Source organism: Lytechinus pictus, unplaced genomic scaffold, assembly GCF_037042905.1.
Source record: "Lytechinus pictus isolate F3 Inbred unplaced genomic scaffold, Lp3.0 scaffold_20, whole genome shotgun sequence".
NCBI lineage: Eukaryota > Metazoa > Echinodermata > Echinoidea > Temnopleuroida > Toxopneustidae > Lytechinus > Lytechinus pictus.
The window spans coordinates 2,152,901-2,172,650 of NW_026974141.1; the positions used below are offsets into that span (position 1 = coordinate 2,152,901).

At 35.4% G+C, this 19,750-nt stretch overlaps 1 protein-coding gene across 1 annotated transcript; it reads right to left on the reverse strand.

Annotated features, from left to right (window-relative positions):
- Nucleotides 1-10,022: 10,022 nt before the first annotated feature.
- Nucleotides 10,023-17,024, reverse strand: LOC129282523 (transmembrane protein 9B-like). Its single transcript, XM_064115021.1, has 5 exons — nt 16,877-17,024; nt 15,023-15,126; nt 14,343-14,430; nt 13,702-13,836; nt 10,023-12,312 (listed from the first exon to the last, which is right to left on the reverse strand). Exons 1-5 carry the CDS (start codon nt 16,940-16,942, stop codon nt 12,187-12,189), a joined length of 519 nt encoding a protein of 172 aa, XP_063971091.1. The 5' UTR covers nt 16,943-17,024; the 3' UTR covers nt 10,023-12,186.
- Nucleotides 17,025-19,750: the final 2,726 nt, after the last annotated feature.

Consider the following 19,750-nt stretch of genomic DNA (forward strand, 5'->3'; position numbering starts at 1 on the left):
AGCAAAACTTTAAAATATCATAACTTTCTTACTTTACATCTGATTTTGATGAAATTTTCAGCGAATATGCTTGCTTGATTTTTCTTTATTGATTAAAATTAACATTTTTCTAGGATGGAATTGACCTTTAAATTAAACAAGCAAAATTTTGAAATATTTCAAAAGATTTTCATCAGACCAGAGGAAAAAAACAAAGTTCATGTGATTTTTATCAAATGAAAACCAGTATTAAGTAAAATGCTAACTGTTTAAACTGATGTGTAATAGGTTTTGCCTTTCTTTGCATATTATATAAAATCTGATATGTCTCCTTTTTTTCATTTCAAGCGGGCAAGGAATCGTTCCTATGTATTAAAAAGGGTATTGATGACTTGTAAAAGAAGTCAAACGATTGTTTGTTTGTTTTTCATTAGTGGAGCTGAACTTAAACCAAATTTTCATTCTGACAAAGTGAAACATAATAGACATGATAGGTTGCATCAGGGTATTAGTCAAAATGACAAATAGACCAAGTGATAAGTAGACCAAATTCATAGTAGACCAAATCTGTTTAGTTTGCGTGATATTAGAAAGGTGACACGTCATTTGCTCTTGCTACAATCGCTCCGGGCTATGATATAGGGTTGCAATAGGGTTTTATGTTAGGTTTGAGTTGAAGTTGGCGATTCCATTAGTATGTGGAATTCACAGAGGAGCAATTGTCGCCGGAGCAAATGTCATAGAACAAATAGAAAACCTTAAAAGTCAACTTCTTGTAGACCAAGGGGGTGGATATAAAACCCATTAGCGACCTTTATGAATAATGACCCTATATTCTAACGCAATAATGACACTTTTTCATATTCTGAATGAGAGCCCCAACAAATATGAAACCTTAATTATGAATTGTGGTCATTTTGATTTGAAAACTCCACATCCTGAAAAGTTCAAGGCACATTCCTGCTTTTGTCTGCCAATGATCATGCGCAAGAAAAGAACATGGGCTTACCAGACATGCCAGAGCTGAACACCTGTTTACAATAGAGCTGAATAGAGTAAACAATTGCGTTGCAATGTCAGGCATGCGGTAGCATCAGGGGTAGTGCAAGGGTATGTTGAAAAGGGGCAAGCTGACCGATTGAGTGACTTCATTTTCGGAAACAAAACCCGGGGGAGAGATTCATTCGTTTCGGGCGGGTGCTTGAAACTACTCTATAATATATATCCAGCAACCCTAGCTCTTTCATTGACACATTCAGTTCTCTGGATTTTTTTTTCGCATCGTCGAAATGCGTAATCTCGAGTAAATGTGTTTTCCAAATGAAAACGTAGTATCTATGATTCGCTCAAAGAACACTTAACTGTAAGGTTGTGATTTAAGCTGCCCCGCCCCCATACTGATGCATTTTAAATTTAATTTCTAGATCAGTGAAAGAAGTTTTGTTGCAGACCCTTATGAATTAGTCCACTGCTGAATATTCAATGAGTAAACTCGTCAGGTTTTGTTAAAAAAAATATACATTTTCATAAAAACAAAAGAAATGCCAGATCTCCCAATTTCCACGTGACGCAACAGTTAAAAATCATTTTCTAGCGGCTTTGGCAAAAATATAAACGTGTAAATATCTCAGCTTGTTAAAATTGTAGATCCTGCGTGAACAGAATTCCATGCTTTCACACAAAGCATTTCAGAATGCTTTTCTTCACTGGTGATGCATGCCTGACACTGCATCTTTTATGTTAAAACTGTTAACAGGTGGTCAGCAATGGCAAAGCTACATGCCATTCTTCCTTTGTGAGCTGATTAACAATTGCAGGGCAGGGGCGGATCCAGGATTTCCGAAGGGGTTGTTTACAACTAAATCGACGTCGTTTTGTTCCAGGAAAAAATTTGACAGGCATAAAAAAGTGAGAAATAAAAAACGGTCCTCGCTTGCTCATGCATGACATAACCCCCCCCCCCCCCTAAAAATATTTGTTGTGCTTCTCAAAGGGGAGGGGGCACTGGCCGTATGTGCCCGTACCTGGATCCACCATTGAACGATTGGCTGATGTAGTCATGATAGAATTGAGATCAGCAGCTTTTTAAAGAACTTAGCTAGTTCAATATTTTCTTTCACAAATTATTTAAAGACATCCGAAATAATTAATACTATTCTAATTTTAACAACATATATATGAGTTTTATTCAGCATTGTCAGTCTGTCAAAATCAACTTTATTTTTATCGAAGGTGCTTTTTAACAATCTAATGAAATTTCACCTTTCTTGCGCTATTTATTTAAATGGTTTTCGTGGCTTTATGCATTTCTATACTAAATAGGTCTAGACCTTATTTTGCTGTTGTAATGTGTGGTCACAAACAACTAAACCATTTTTTATAATCTTTATTCTTTTCTCTTTTTAGTCTCCCTTTTTCACCACTTAACAAATTACAAGGACGATCGCCCAGTCATTCACCCTAACCAATAATTTATCAACGCCTCTGCCCCTCCCCCTCCCCGCTCTGCCCCAGTCAATTTTTTTTTCTTTAAAAATGATGACCTCCTCCCCTTCCCCCTTGAGAAATAAAATCATCTAAAATTATCAATCCACAAAGATGGCTGATTACTGAATAAATTTTTTATTCATTATTTTGTTCTTCTTCTCCTTTTCTCTGAAACTCGAGGAAGGTTTGAAAATGTTTCATATCAAATCGAGAATTACACTGTAGCGTACAAAATATTTCCTCTCGCTAACAGGTTCTCGGTCGCTTTCTTTGATGCTAGCAGAACACCTGTACCCTTTGGCTACGGACATATACCCAGCAACTTCCCCGTTCGACGTGGGAGGCGATCGCTCCATGGTTTACTACAGCCAGAATTGCATTTTGATCTCGACTTTATTGCAATGATATAAATACTTTCCATCGCGGACACGATCTGCAGTTGTTTTTGTGTAATTGCGGTCAGGAACTTTTGGAAAGTTGATTTATAAATTTGGTGACATATAATTTGGCGGAGGGGTTAAGATTGAATTATTGTTGTAATATAAACGAATGTACAAATTCATTCCTATACTTTCATGTTTCGACTGGGAGCCCCATCTGTTACTCATTCTGGTGAAAATAGTTTATTTCGAGGACCCATGGGCAGAAATCACAGGGGAGACAGGGGGGACGCGTCCCTCTACCCAAAATAGTAGGGGAACACAATATCAAATGTCTCCCTACTATTTTTGGTCTTTTATGATGGAAAGAAATACATCATTCAAAATCGAAACAAAACATGTATTTTGGACGGGATGACCTTACTTTTTGGGTGGGTGACAACCTTTTTTTGTTTTGCTTGTCAAATTTATTTTGGTCGAAATGACCCGACATTTGGGGTAATAACCTTTCTTTTTTTTTTTGCTTGTCAAATTTTCCAGCCCCTGCCCCCCTACCTTTGGGGAGAGATTTCCGCCCTTGCGAGGACCCCCCCCCCCCCCGCCCCTTCATTTGCATGGGTGACCTAGGCATGTCCGAAAAATCGGCACAATGTACCGTGCTGACTGGTGTGATTGCATCTTAAAGGGGAATCCAACCCAAATAAAAACTTGTTTTTATAAGGAAAAGAAAAATCAGACAAGTTGATAGGTGAAAGTTTGAACAATATTGGACAAACAACAAGAAAGTTATGAATTTTTAAAAGTTGTAAATATTGGTAATCACTATACCCATGGAGACTTCAAATTGGCCGCATATGGGATGTCATAGTGATGTAAGGCAAGGACTACTCTTCCATGTACTCCAATACATATTATGGCTAAAATGTCATTTTCCCCAAAAGTTTTATTTCAAATTATATTTTTCTTTCATTAGGACATAAAACAATATACTACCTGGGTTATATTTAGATTACTGCCCCAGGGGATTGGGTTCTTAGGAGAAAACCACAAATCCCTGATAATAAAGTACTTGGCCTATGGGAAAGTTGTCCTTGCCCCTTGTCATAATTTACTTACCCAGTTGCCAATTTGAAATCTACATAGTATTAGTGATCTCAATTTTAAAGCAGCCATAACTTTCTTATTGCTTGTCCGATTTCTTTCAAACTTTCACCATTCTGTTTAATTTATTTTTCTCCTTCCCAACACAACATTTTATGGCCAAGGCTGGATTCCCCTTTAAAAGGCTAGGGCAGTACAACTAGTTGGAACTGGGCTGAAGATAGTGGTTCTTTTTGGGGGGTGAATTTTTAATGCCAATTTAGACAAAAAGAATTAATAATTACAACAATTAGTTTCATTGTAAAATTAATTTCTTTTTTATATTGAAAGGATACATAAGATAAAAAAAACATGAATATATTGGTAATAATGTCATTATGTGAGAAGTGAGATTTTTTAAAGATAACGTTAATGGCGACAATAGTCAAATATGAGTAATCGCCACTCAAAATCGACAGAAGAAGAAGAAGAAGGTAGATGCACAGTCCTCATACTGTCATAGGCTTTATAGGGCAAGATATTTTGTTGTAAATTGTGGTCGTTTTTCCTCCTTGTATAATATCCTCTCAGAATCGCTGAATAGAACCGCTGTATAGGTTACCCTTTTATCGGAATGGTCGTGATACAGAGTTTGCAGCACTGAAAAAAGTTAAAGGGGAAGTTCATCATGACAAATAGCAACAAAAAATGAAAGATTTTTTATATATAAATAAATAAAATAATGGTGAAAGTTTAAGTAAAATCCATCAGCGATATGAAAATGTATCACCATTTCATTTTTTTGATTTGTGACGTCGTATTATGTGAGCAGATTCTCCATAGGGCCTATGTCTTGCAGTTGAAAATAAATAAAATTTCATTTTCTCAAATGAATGAAAATGTCTCTTATTGTACTTTCAGTATATCAACAGACAAATCATTTCATACCCGCTCCTGAATGAAAACAACGGTCATCAAGAACCATAAATAAAAAATGTAATATATGCATTTTATATTACATATAGCATTTGGAGCAGTTGCTCGTATATGACGTCACAAATCAAAAACTTCAAGTCTAATAAATTTCTTAATCTTTGATTCATTATCCTCAAACCTTCACCAATTTTTCTTTTTATTATTTTTTTGTGTGTGTATTTTTGCAACAAACTTTTCTTTAGGGTAAAATGCCCTTTTAGCATTAATTTGAAAGAAATTTAACCTCTGGTGGTTGCAGTTTGAAGGGGGTAGAAAACGCAAAGTAGACAAAGAAAAGGGCGGCGACATTAAGGAAAATAAGAATATTTTAATACACAAGGTATAGAAGAGTAAATATATACTATTTCCCTCAGTAAAAGAAAAGAAACTCTTTAGGATTTAAAATTACAGAAATTTCTGGAATCTGGTCGCTTCGCCTTTTCGCACGAAGAAGGGCCTACAGCATTTTAAATTATCAATCATTAATGTTACCGCTACTAATAAAAAAAATATGAGTATGTAATTTCTCAAGGATTTCTTAAATCTCACTCCACATCTTGGTCGCTTCGCCCTCTTGGTCATAATAAACTTTGGTTCACGCATTCAGGGGGCGTCGTATTGTCAATGCTTACTCCGGGCAACATACCCCCCCCCCCCAAAAAAAAAAAAAAAGTCCCACCCGGTCTGCCTATGATTTTTTCACAGGCAGGCATCACGCAGCAGTAGCTGTGTTATTCTTGTTGGTGAAACATAAACAGCTTATCATTTAACCCAAACAGTGCTTGAAAACAAGAGAAAGTTTTAATTCAACTCATTTTACAAAATGCAATGAATGATGCAAATTATTGTGCAACAACTTACACCGTTGTTACCCCCCCCCCCCCCACGCCAAGATTGAGAGGCGGGGCTCCTGGGGGCTGGGGGCAGAGGCAGCCCCCAGTGACTTTTCAAGTATGCTTGTAAGTCTTTATTACTCATAGCCCTATAAAATGATGCCAGGTTGCCCCCCCCCCCCTTCTATCCCCCACCAAAATACCCTGGTATACCACTCCTGCCTCACCCTATCCATGTTTACAAAGTCTTGGAGAAATTATGTTCTTTGTCACGTTTGATTTAAAAGTAGTAATGATGACACCATTTTCTTTTGCTTGGTCGCTTGAAAAAATGGTATTCATTTTTCAAAGGGCGTTATGGATTTAAATTGCCAGTTAGGTTTCATACATGGAAAATCAACCTTTCATGTTCGGTTGTTTCGCTCCATTAATTGAATACAAACAACTCAATATAAACTTTCGGGGATGGATCATCCGGGTATCAAATCCCCCCCCCCCCCCACCCCTTAACGCACTCAACAAGAAAAAAATCAGTGCCTCGGTCAACATTTTCATTAAAAAAAATTGTGATTAATTTGTTGAAAATAAATGAATCATTTATTTTCCACAAATTAATCAAAATACAAGCATATAAGTATAACTCATCCTGAAATAGTATAAAAATTATTACAAAGTGTAGACGAAAAAGAGAAATACAATCTTAAGCATTATATTTAAAGTGGATGGATCGACCTATAAAGAAGGGCCTAAAGCAAGAGCTCGTTGGTTTGCATTCCGGTTTGCACATTCCTATATTCTTCCTTTACTACCGTCGATTAATTTTATCTTTATCCTATTCAGATTCCTGGAGACCTTTTATTGGCACCGCCCCCTCCCCCTCCCCTACGATTTTCACGTGATAAGAAAAGAAGAAAGGAAAGGGGAAGATAATTATATAAAAGATATTGAATCGATTAAAAAAACATTGAAAAGGAGAGCTGGATCATATTCATTTAAGAAAGAAAAATCCGTCCCATTTAAAGTCTTAATGCCCCTCTCCTATTAAAATACTACGGTGGCGCCGCCTCTGACACAAATAAATTTCCCCTCTCGTTGTTTGTTTAAAATACAACTTTTGAGATTTTCAAAATATTAAAATTTGGTCGCTTAACAAATAAAGTAATACCGTGGTCATGAAAATAAGGGCCTTAATTAATTCATTCCCAGTTTAGTTTAGTTCTTATGAGGAATTTTCTTCCCCGTGGATATTTGATTTCAAATGCCGATTAGCACCCCCTCCCACTGGTTTGGTTTCCGAAACGCGACTTGTACCGCCTGAGGGCGCATGACCAAAACCTGCTCAAAAAACAAACAACACGAGTTGGTGGTCCCGTGTCTGGAAACCAAAAGACCAGGGTAACACAAAGGTTAGCAATTAATCGTATGCATGAATTTTAAAGTTCAATGTAACTTGTAATCAATGCAATCAATCGTTAAAAAATGTTATACGATGATTGTTAAAGGGGAAATTCACCCTTACAAAAAGCTTTTTGTAAAAATAGCAGAAAAAAATAATGCCAAAGGTTTAGTGAGAAAAATCCATATCAAAGAATACAAAAGTTATTAGAATTTTAATTACTTGATTTGTGACGTCATATGCGAGCAGTTTTCCTACATATCTTATGGTAAAAAACTCAATGAAAATGTCATTTTCCAAGAAAATTGAAAACGGTTTTTATTGTAGCTTCAGTATATCACTAGACAAATCATTTCACATCCGTTTCTTAAAAGAAAACAAAAATAAGTCATCACGAACAATTAAAATTTTGAAATTTATGCATTTTATATTACATAACATTTGGGGCAGCTGCTCATTTATGACATCACAAATCCAAAACTTTAAATCTTAATAACTTTCTCAATCTTTAATGGATTCTCTTCAAACCTTCACCCCAATATTTTTTATCATTTTTTTTCTGCTATTTTTACAACAAACTTTTCTTCAGGGTGAACTTCCCCTTTAAGCTCTGTGATACCGGTCCCAGGTGGTATATATTAATGGTGGAAACAAACCAAAGGAAAATCAGCCCGGATCGACTCGCTTGTAAATACTTCTGTATTGAATATTCATTCTCATAAGGAATGGTTTGAAATGACTTTAGGAATGAAATAAAAATATTGAAAATAATGATTAGAAAGGAATTAGAAAGGAATAAAGAGAGGACGGAGAAAAAAATACATTTATATGTTAAATTGGGGATTCGGGGGAAAGACAGGTGAAGGCGAAAGAGGATTTTGGTGAGATGGAGCATGGACCTACTAGAGAATGGGTCTAAATATATGACAACTGAAACAGCCCATTTTATTTTTAAAAAATATAATGAAGAAATGTACAATCTGAAAACGAAATCACCATAATCGTTTTCATAATCAAAATCATTATGATCATCGCATTTTCACGAATGATAAGCTGCATATAGCATGGGCTTCAGAGAAAAATTATCTTTTTTCTTTATGTAAGCCAGAAACCGAAAATTATAAGATATTCAAATTGCATAAGAACCGAACAGTTTGGGAACTCAAATGTGTCCTACTTGCTCAGAGGAGTACATTATAGAGAAGTGTTCAAGGAAAGAAATAACAGAAAAATCATAGTTTTGTCACTTTCTGTAGTTTATAATTGGCAATGCGTTTTGCGAGTCTTTACCTGTAATTTGTCAACCACAATGTTATTTGTAAAGTCTGTATTGTTTTGTATAATGATTATGTATTTGATTGATAAAAATACTTTAAACGAAAAAAAAAACATCACTGCCGTCATCTTAACCATCAACACAATAATCATCACCATCATGGTGATGATTATTGTGTTGATGGTTAAGATGACGGCAGTGATGTTTTTTTCACCATCACTGCCATCCTGAACAATGTCATCATCATCACCATTATTATCATCTTCATCAATATCATTATCACCATTCACCACCACCATCATCACCATTATCATCATCATCATCACCACCACCATCATCATCATCATCATTATCATCTTCATCAATATCATACTATTGATAACATTCCGCATTTCGGCATTTATATAGCGCTTAACACATCGGAACGACGTTTCTAAGCGCTTTACAGATATATTATTACCCCAGTCATCGGATCCTTGCATGCCCGCATACAATGTATGCACCTTCTCCCCTCCCTGGGGAGCATTCCAACAAAAGTGTCAAGACTCAATTGCTAGGCGTACTACATAGGCTTTCGCATCCTACCGGGTACCCATTTAACACCTTTTATAACACCTTTGTGGAGAGTGGCAAATTGTGGATTGACGCCTTGCGAAAGGACGCTAGGCCATGGTGGGATTCGAACACTAAACCCTCCGATTACTACAAGGCGGGAGTCAGAACCACTACACCACGGCGCTTCCTCCATCCTCATCACCATCATTATTATCATCATCATCATCATTATCATCACCATCATCATCATCACCATCAACATCATCATTGTCACCATCATCACAATCATCGTCATAATCACCACCACCACCATCATCACTATCATCAACATTATCATCGTCACCATCATCACCATCATCATCTTCGTCACCATCACCATCATCACCATCATCACCATCATCATCATCATCACCATCATCATCATCACCATCATCATCACCATCAACATCATCACCATCATCATCACCACCATCATCATCACCACCACCATCATCATCATCATCATCACCATCTCCACCACCACCATCATCATCATCACCATCTCCACCACCATCATCATTAATATCATTATCACCATCATCACCATCATCATCTTCGTCACCATTATCATCACCATCTCCATCATCTTCACCACCATCATCATCAATATCATCATCACCATCATCACCATCATCATCATAATAAATATCATCATCATCACCATCATCATCACCACCACCATCATCATCACCATTTCTACCACCACCACCATCATCAACAACACCTTCATCATCATCACCATCTCCACCACCACCATCATCATCATGACCATCATCATCATGACCATCATCATTATAATCATCACCACCACTATCATCATCATCACCATCATTATCATCTTAATCACCATTATCACCATCCCCATCATCATCATCCCCATCATCATCATTGTCACCATCATCATAATTATCATCCACAGCAGCATTATCTGATTCAAAATATTATTTTGACCAACATTGTCATAAAAATCAATATCATCAAACGTAAGGTTCTCTACATCACAAGTAAAACTTGAACATGAATAATGTAAACAATTATATTTATTGCTTTTTATTCATTTATACAATATAGAAAATCTGTTGTATAAATTAACATTATGTACAAAACTGTAATAAATATATTTCTTTTGTTTAACTACATTACAAATGACATTTTTAAACATATTTCATTTCAAGCCTGCCATAAGGGCTATTCCACGGTTACTCACGTTACATTTGGAGACACCTTGACTCATACTTGGAGATGTAACTCCATTATTATTGATAGGAACTAAACATCTCTTTATCACAACATAGTACGCAGTCTGACTATCCTTTGTATAAAAACAAAACTTGGGAAATTTCATTATGCTCCTGGCAAATCTTTGAAATGTGTCGGTTACTCATGTTACATGATTTGGACATGCATAAAATGAAAAGTGGACATAAGTGAAAAGTGTCCTCATGCAAGGCTTTTATGAAAGTTGATTATATCCATTTCAAAGAAGTATATTAGGGAGACAAATTTGTATATAATTTTAAAAAAAAGAACACATGGTTTTTACTAGGGGTGCAGATAAAGTGGTTACTCACGTTACGGTTCAGATGGGCTATATGTACAAAGACACATTGAGCTCATGTCCACCAACCTATGGAATTGCCCTTAAGCTGTGTACAGATTCAATGTGAATTATATTGAAACATTAATCTTGCACTCCAATTTTTCAAAGGTGTAGTGACCATTCAATCACTTTTATTGACTGATTTTTTTAATAAAATAAAATGTTTATTTATTTTTTACTAATTTATCAGTTTTAGAGTCATCTCTTGTGAATGTATCTTTTTTTTTTCTTCAGAACTTACATCCAAACATGTTTATTTTTCTTTAAAAAAATAAAACATCACAAAACTCCCTATGAAGATGGTAACCTAAAATGTTCAACTTATTCCATGCTAGAGAAATGTTTTTTTATACCAACATGAAAAACAAAGTTTTTTTGCTTTTGTTGAGGACCCAACATAATTGTCAACATTTTAATTTTGAACTTTACCCTGAAATATCAGATTTTAGACAGAATGTTTAAACAAAACATGTTTCATTACTCATCTTATCTGTAAATTATTAAAAACTTGACAAACTATGAATTTTAGACTTCCAAAAGCTTCAGATAGGGCGATCATTAAGTAAAATCTGAACTGTATGGTTTTATACAGAAATAAAACAATGTATAATACAATGAATCCCAACATGAGATATGTGTAAAGACATAAATAAAAAAACAATAAGCAATTCACAACACAAAATAACCACAAATCTGGCATTACAATTTTGAGCATGATGATGATATTAACTGCTTCAGGTGAAAATGTTTTCTTCATCCAAATACTAAAGAAAAATATAACATGTCCCTTCCCTATCATCATCGTTTGTGAATATTATCATAAAACGATTGAGCTTTCTATATGACCCTTACACATGTGTATTCTCAGTCTCATTTGGTTTACATTGGAGTAGTAGATGGATCCCTTAAATTCTCTCAGAAAACATCAGTTCCAGTGCATATGTTTCATTTTAATTAAATTTCACTCAGTTCATAGTGCACCTTAAACAATGAACTGGAAATAAAACTTAGATTTTCCTCAGCAAACAACTATTTGTATTTATAATATAATAAATAATAAAGGATTTGTATAGCGCACGTATCCACCTTGATAGGTGCTCAAGGCACTCCTATATTACCCAGTCTACCGATTCTGGTGCGCACAGCTTTTTGAGGAATTACTTCCTGCCGGTACCCATTTACCTCACCTGGGTCGAGTGCAGCACAGTGTGGATAAACTTCTTGCTGAAGGAAAACACGCCATGGCTAGGAGTTGAACTCACGACCCTCTGTTTGAAAGGCGGGAGTCAGAACCACGACGCGCCCACACCACTCCCAGAAATATGAATCAATTCGCACTAACTGGGGAAATCAAATCAGGAAGGTAACTTGCAAATTTTGTTGCGGATGCAATTAGCGCAGGGTAACGAGTAGGCTAGCTTGAATGTGAAAACACAGATTATTGATTGGAAAAGTACTCTCTTACAAATATTACTGAAATAATGTTCTCTTACATTTTTTCATGTCTGTTGATGATTTGCAAACTTTCACTGAAAAGCAGTATGTGGGACTGGGGATGAAATTGCAATGAGGACAGACGAGTTCCTTCAGCTAAGAATTGTGTGTCTATCGAAGATATTCTCCCTTTGTTGCTGAACCTGTGATCTCCATCTTCTCTGTGCACTACCCACACGGCCTAGGTAGGATGGTGGCTGCCTTGTGCTTGATAGATCCTAGGATTAAGAGAATGAGATTAAAACAATGGGATTAAGAAATATCATAAAGAGAATGAGATTAAGAGAAACAATAAATAGCACATATCTCAAGTTCCACTTCAACTTATAGCATATTTCCCTGCAGCCAAAGACTGAATGAATTACAAATGATTGCACAAGGTAAATAATACACAGAGGGAATTGATAAAATTGATAAATTTGACATAAAAAAGAAGTGCAAGTAGATTAAAAACCAGGTAGTATACACATGACAGTACTACCAGCAATATAAAATAAGATGATCTATGATGACATTAACCAAAAAATCCTGACCTATCTACTATAAAATCTAATTGTTTGTTTGAAAGAGAAATGATAGCCTTTGTTTTTCACTTAGCTGCCAAGTGTGATCAGTCACCATAACCATAAATGGTTAAGAATAAGTCAATGTGATGGTGCATATTTTAAAGGACAAGTCCACCAAAACAGAAAGTTGATTTAAATAAAAAGAGAAAAACCCAACAAGCATAACACTGACAATTTCATCAAAATCGGATTTAAAATAAGAGAGTTATGATATTATAGTTTCATTTCATTTGTAGAAGTTTCATTTAATTTCACAAAACAGTTATATGCACATCCGGGTCAGTATGCAAATGAGGAGACTGATTACATCATCCACTCACTATTTCTTTTGTATTTTATTATATGAAATATTCAAATTTTCTCCTCAATGTCAAGTAAAACAACAATTAATTCCTCCCTGAACATGTGGAATAAGCATTGTTTAATACTATATGGTTCAGTCAAGTTGGTCCTTATTGTCAATTCTGTAGAACATGAAATATTCTATAATTCAAACAATAAAATAAAACAAAAGAAATAGTGAGTGAGGGACATCATCAACTGTCTCATTTGCATGTCACTGGGTTGTGCATATCACTGTTTTGTTCAAAATAAAATGTCTTATATTGCATCCAATTTTGATGAAATTTTTAGCGTTGTGCTAGTTTGATTTTTCTCTATTTATTCAAATCAACATTTTTCTGGGGTGGACTTGACCTTTAAGAAATTTATGTGATCTACTCTGAAGCATGAATTACTATGCTTTGACGGTCATGACTTATTTCATATTTTTTCTGGGACACAAGATGATATTCTATCATTTGATACAACAATTTGTAATATTTATTACTTGTATCGCAAACATTTTTGGATGAACGAACGTTGAACTGCTGATGCCTCATGTAAAAGGGTGGCAAAAAAATTTTCACATTTCAATACCTTTCAAACACAGCAAATTAATGGTATCAGAATCCTACATAAGTCTCACAATACCTACAAAAAAATAGGACTCTACCTAAAAATTATCATTATTTTTTAAAAGCTAAGTTTCATGTATCTTACTGGTTGAGGGGTGAGAGTATCTTCCATCTGAGGTTCTGTGAGCTTTGATCTAAACATCTCGGGATCGAGGAAAGCGAGAGCGATGAGATAGATGAAAAGACAAATCACAACAACGATGATCAGGAAAATAACAACCTGCAAGATATTAGATAGGAAATCTGTCATATATGCAAAAATTGATGGTAAAAAAAAAATTAGTAGACTTCCAAGGAAAAATTAAAATTTCTCAATGTGGGGGGCTATGTTTCCTAATTCTCTTTAATACCTATTGTATTGAAATCACATATATTTGGCATACGGTGATGTGCAACTTGGAAGGGTATTTTTTTTTAATAGTTTTTTAAGGGATATCCTTAGCTATTAGAACCATTTTTCACCCCCCTCTTCTCTTCTTCCACAATTGTCCAGGCCTTAAAGTTTGAAAATCCTAAGACACAGGTAAGGGTCAAAGGTCCATTTTTCAAAATAATTGATAGTCATTGCTACCTATTTAAAGCAACCCGAACCTGCAGATATGGGTTCAGAGCTTTAAACTTCACACCCCATCTGACTGTAAAAAGAAAATTAAAAACAGATACATGCAGATTGCTTATAGCCTTATAAAGCCTGGGTTTTTTTAACAGTGCTGTCTTCATACGTACCTCAATGGTGGTGATGTTCCGGCTTTCATACTTGCATTCGCATCGCAGACAGTCACTCTCATTTCTTTTCATTACCAGCTCACAAGAACTGAGGAAAAAGGGAAAGGTATGTTGATGAATTGTCATGATATATTAAAAAAAAACATGAAAGCAGTACATACTTTGTTAACCCAGAAAAGTTTCTGGATGCCCCTCACCATACCCCTTGTCCCCCAACACAGTAACACACGCCCCCTGCCCCCCCCCCCCCCCCCATGCAAAATGGTATAGATGGGATACATGCATCAACAGTAATCCAAGGGGTGAGGGCAGATGGGATATCCCCTCTGGAATTTTGAATTTTTGATATGCATATGAAATATGAAATATTTTAGTTTATGCAAATTTCAAAATATAGAAGCTCTTTATTAAAACATATTGAATTAAATTGAGGCGATTTCACATGCCCAATAAAGAATCAAAGCATGATTTACATTATTGGAAGTAAAATATAAATATTGACATCAACAGCTTCTTCGTTCTCTGTTTTGATGAACTAAGCAAAATGTGCAAGAACGTTTAATCTGATTTTGAAGAAATTCTCAGTGTAGTGCTTAGTTGATTTTCATCACTTAATTAAAAATACATTATTTATGTTAGTGTAGACTTGCCATCAAATATTGAGTAATTAGTGAATTTACCATTCTTCAGCCAATGATACAGTCACAACCTGGATGTCTAAATCTCTCTTGATGTCCGGCTCTGCAGGGCATATACACTTGCATCGGACATTGCCAAACTCACCCTATAATCAAGTAAATAAGGAATTCAATTTCACTGATAGGTTGTAAAGCATCATGAAGGTGATGATAATGATTGATTGTGGTGGTGATGATGATGATGATTATGGTGGTGGTGTTGGTGGTGGTGATGATAATAGTAATTATGATGATGATCATCATCATCATCATCACCATGATCATCATGAAGATGATGATGGTGATGATAGTGGTAATGGTGAATCTGTGATGATGATGATGGTGATGATGATGGTACTGATGGTGGTGGTGATGATGATGATGATGATGATGCTGATGATGGCTAAAAGTGATGGTGATTTGAATATCAAAATGAAAAAATTTCATTGAATAAATTTTTAGATCTAAAATAAAAATTTATTTTGATCAGGTGCCTAAGGCTAAGATTCAAAACCAGTAAAAACAAAATATCTCTGGGTTTTATTCTCAAGATATAGTGAGGAGTAAAGTTTCACAATATACCATATTTGGTAATCAATCACTAGATCTAGATTTGCAAGTTCAATGATAGTAGAAGCTTAACGTTAAAGGGATGGTCCGGGCTGAAAATATTCATAGCTTAATAAATAGAGTAGAATTCACTGAGCACAAAGCCGAAAATTTCATCAAAATCGGATAACAAATATCAAAGTTATTGAATTTTAAAGTTTAGCGATATTTTGTGAAAACTGTCGTCGTGAAATATTTAGGTGGACTGATGATGTCACATCTCCACTTGTTATTTTGTATTTTATTATATGAAATTAGGTTTATTCAATTTTTTTCCTCCAAGAACTAGAAAAATTGGATTGACAGCTGATTTAGTGCATTAGATATTTATTGCTGCAACTTATTTCATTATAAGGGAGACATATTATTCACACAAGTATGAAATAATGAAAAAATTATGATTTTATGTAATAACATAACAAAACGGAAAGTGGAGATGTGACATCATCAGCCCACCTAATGAATATTCATGATGACTGTTTTCACAAAATATTGCTAAAATTTAAACTTCAATATCTTTATTATTTGTTATCCGATTTTGATGAAATTTTTGGCATTTTGCTCAGTGAATTCTACTCTATTTATTAAGCAATGACTACTTTCAGCCCGGACCATCCCTTTAAAGCTATAAGATCCCCTTTTTTTGCAGAAAACAAAATATCGAGAGAGAGCTGAGTGAAGGTGTTGCTGTTCTTTTATTGGTATCATTTATCAATATGTGCATATCCTAAAATAATTTGAAATTATATAGCAAATGAAAAATAGGTTTAAAAAATGAAGTCTAACGAACGTTAGAACTAGTCGATCTAGGCCTAGGGCTAGGCGGCTTTTAGGCCTACTCTAGAAAAAGTCTAGAAATCTAAATTGAAATTAAAACAAAATTCTGAATAAAAAAACCTTATCTTACTTAGTTTCAGCTTCTAACTATTTAAGAATGCATACCGGTATATATAGTTCACACTTTCATAGTGTTGTCTATTAACCTTTCTGTTACCAAATTTAGCCGAACTCCGCTTCGCAGCTTCGCGAACCAGTAAATTTAGGCGTAACCTAGAGGAAGAGTCAACGGGAAGCTCCCTGCTTCTCGAGGGGTCGCTGCCGCTCACTCTGCATCTGCGCTCGAGCTCCAAATCAGCGCATCATCGACATCGATCGCGGATTTATTTGGAATCGCGTGATCTTAACTGGAGTTTTACACTCTCTTGTTCATCCCTACCACTTCTTCTATTCTCCTCATTTTTTACTCACCTCACATGCTGCTAGCGCTACAAACAATAGAAGAATAATGAAGTTTGGTAAAGTTAAGTTTGACATATCTTTCTCAGCTCAGCAGGCGTAATATTATTTTTGAGGTGAAGTTAGTAGACCTGTTTTAAATTAATGTTATGAATTGAAATGTTTGCTATCGCGTCCTAAATAATGCCAACAAAACCTGGAATTGCCCATATTAATATGTACCACACAGTGGCGTACAGATTGGGGGGGGGGGGGGCTTGCCCCCCCAAAAAAAAATACGACCAAGAAAGAAAACGAGAAAATTAAGGAAAGCGAGAAGGGCGAATGTGATATTACTATCAGAATATTATGTCAAAATCTATCAGAAAATTTGAATTTTATAATGTCGAAATACATCATTATTTTCAATATTAAGACTGGATCTTATCATAAAAAAATAATTGAACCTACATAAAATCAATTAATACAAAAGGAGTGCAGGAGGAGCCAGAGGCGTAATGAACCAAAAACTTTGAGCGTGGCGCACTGCGCTCGGGGCAAAATTCATAAAAAGTTGCAAGGGAGCGATCGAGCAAAAATTTCGAAATTTTTATTACAAAAATCCAATTTTGTGTTATATTTTGACATAACATTTAAAAAGTATTATTTCACCCTTTTCAGTTCCTTTTCTACCATTTTCTCTTTTTTTTCCTTGGTCGTAAACATTTCGGGAACATGTAGCACCCCCGAGCCCACCCCACCCGCATCTATTTCCTTCCCTTGTCTTTCTCTTTTTATTTTCTTATTTTCTTTCCCCTTCTTTACTTATCCTCATTGTCTTCAATCACCACCTGCTAATTAATCTTGCAAGAAACGAGAAGAGGAGAAATACACAATAAGCCAAAATATTGAGCTGAGAAATTAAGGGCCATGTAGACCATGTAATAATAATAATAATAACGGTATATTTACCCAGGGAAGCCACTTCAGTTCCGAAAACTGTTCTCCCAGCGGGCCCTACTATTATTATTACCCGGCTAGTTAGTCTACCTATTCAGGTGCACACAGCTTTTTGAGGAATTACTTCCTGCCGGTACTCATTTATTATTATTTATTTCGGCAATGACAAGTATAAGAAATTGGTACAGTGTAGTACAACACATAATAAACATAACAGAGTATAGATTGAGCACCCACTGGACTGCCAGGGTCAAATAAAGTTTTTTTTATCTCACCTGGGTCAAGTGCAGCACACTTCGGATGAATTCCTTGCTGAAGGAGATTACGCCATGGCTGGGATTTACCCACGACCCTCTGTTTCAAAGTCCGGAGACTAATCCACTGGGCCACGACGCTCCAACCCGCCTTCTCTAGCTGTATAATATTATAACCGAATGTATTCTCAAAACCATTTTAAGGCCTATATCCTATTAAAATTCAAGTAAACCTCAGATAAATGTCAATTTGAATCAACAGAGAAAAATCAGAGAAGCATAATGCTGAAAATTTCATATGTAAAATAAGAAAGTTGTAATATGTTAAAGTTTCGCTTTTCTTTCACAAAATAGTTATTTGCACAATTTAGTCACATGTAAATGAGAGAATCGATGATGTCCCTCACTCACTCACAATTTTTTTTTATTGTTTAATTTTTACAGATTTGACGACCTACTTGACTGAACCATAAAATGTTTACCAATTAGTACCACATGTTGAGGGAGAAATAAAACTTTGTTTCACAAGATAATGAGAAGATAATTAGAATATTTCATATTTCATATAATACAATAAAAAATAATGAGTGAGTGATGTCATAAATTACCTCATTTGCATACCGACCGAGATGCGCATATAACCAGTGAGTGAAACTTAAAAATGTCATAATTTTCTTATTTTACATCAGATTTCGATGAAATTTTTGGTGTTATAATTGTTGGATTTTTCTCTTTTTATTCAAATAAACTTTTTGTTGGGGTGGACTTGTTCTTTAATGATCTTTATATGTAATTTTGACCGATTTTCTTACTTTCTGATTTTGTTATCAAAGATTTTCCATTAGAATTCACCGATTACACATCTTTGATCATTTCCAATCCAGCATTCGATCCAGGCGCTGTTTTAAGGGGGGGCTTTGGGGACTGACCCCCCCCCCAAAAAAAAAAATCGACCACAATAAAAGGAAAAGGCAGATATAATATAGGCCCTATATGCGTATATAAATGCAATATTCTATTCATGTAGTCAAGTGCTCTAAAATCAAAGTTTTTACTATCAAAATTCGATTTTTAATTTTTTTTTATTTATTTTTTTTTTTTTTCTCTCTCGCTCGGTTGCTAAACACTCCCTGGCAAAATAGCATCTAAATGCAGAATACATTGCTGTCTTAAAGTGCGAGTAGGTCCTATAGGAAGTCAATGATCTCCTGCACAGGCGCGTAGCCAGGGGGCGGTGGGGCGGTCGCCCCCCCCCCCCCCCCCAAAAAAAAAAAAAAAAAAAAAAAAAACGTCCCCAAAAAGAAAAAAAAAAGAGAAAAAAAAAGAAAGGAGAAACGGAAAAACGAAGGGAGGAAAGGGGAGAAAGGTAGCTTTGTGGGTTTTTCTTTTTATTCTTTATTTTTTCTCAAAAGAGAAACTCCTTCACTCTCGCTTTAAATTTATATACATATGAATTTTGCTTCCGCGCTGCGCGCGTTTAAATGGCAATATTGCAGTTCTCCTTTCTCTAACCCTTTCTCTAACCCTGTTTTTCCACCTCAGCTATGTGTTTCTTGCCAGTTAAATGTAAACATTAGGGCATGGAATAAGAGTAAGGTTAGGCTGAAGTATATGAAGTTGTCTTTTTTTTTCAAATTGATCGCGCAACTTCTGGTCGGGTCGACTCCGGGCGGGTAAAATCTTTATATCAATT

Bases quoted from the DNA above. Each gene is read 5' to 3' on its own strand.
- LOC129282523 (XM_064115021.1), bottom strand. From the start codon at position 16,942: ATGTCAAACTTAACTTTACCAAACTTCATTATTCTTCTATTGTTTGTA. The intron at 14,431-15,022 runs GTAAATTCACTA...CTTTTTCCTCAG, and splicing joins GTATCATTGGCTGAAGAATG to TTCTTGTGAGCTGGTAATGA. The intron at 12,313-13,701 runs GTAAGATACATG...TCTTAATCCTAG, and splicing joins ATACTCTCACCCCTCAACCA to GATCTATCAAGCACAAGGCA.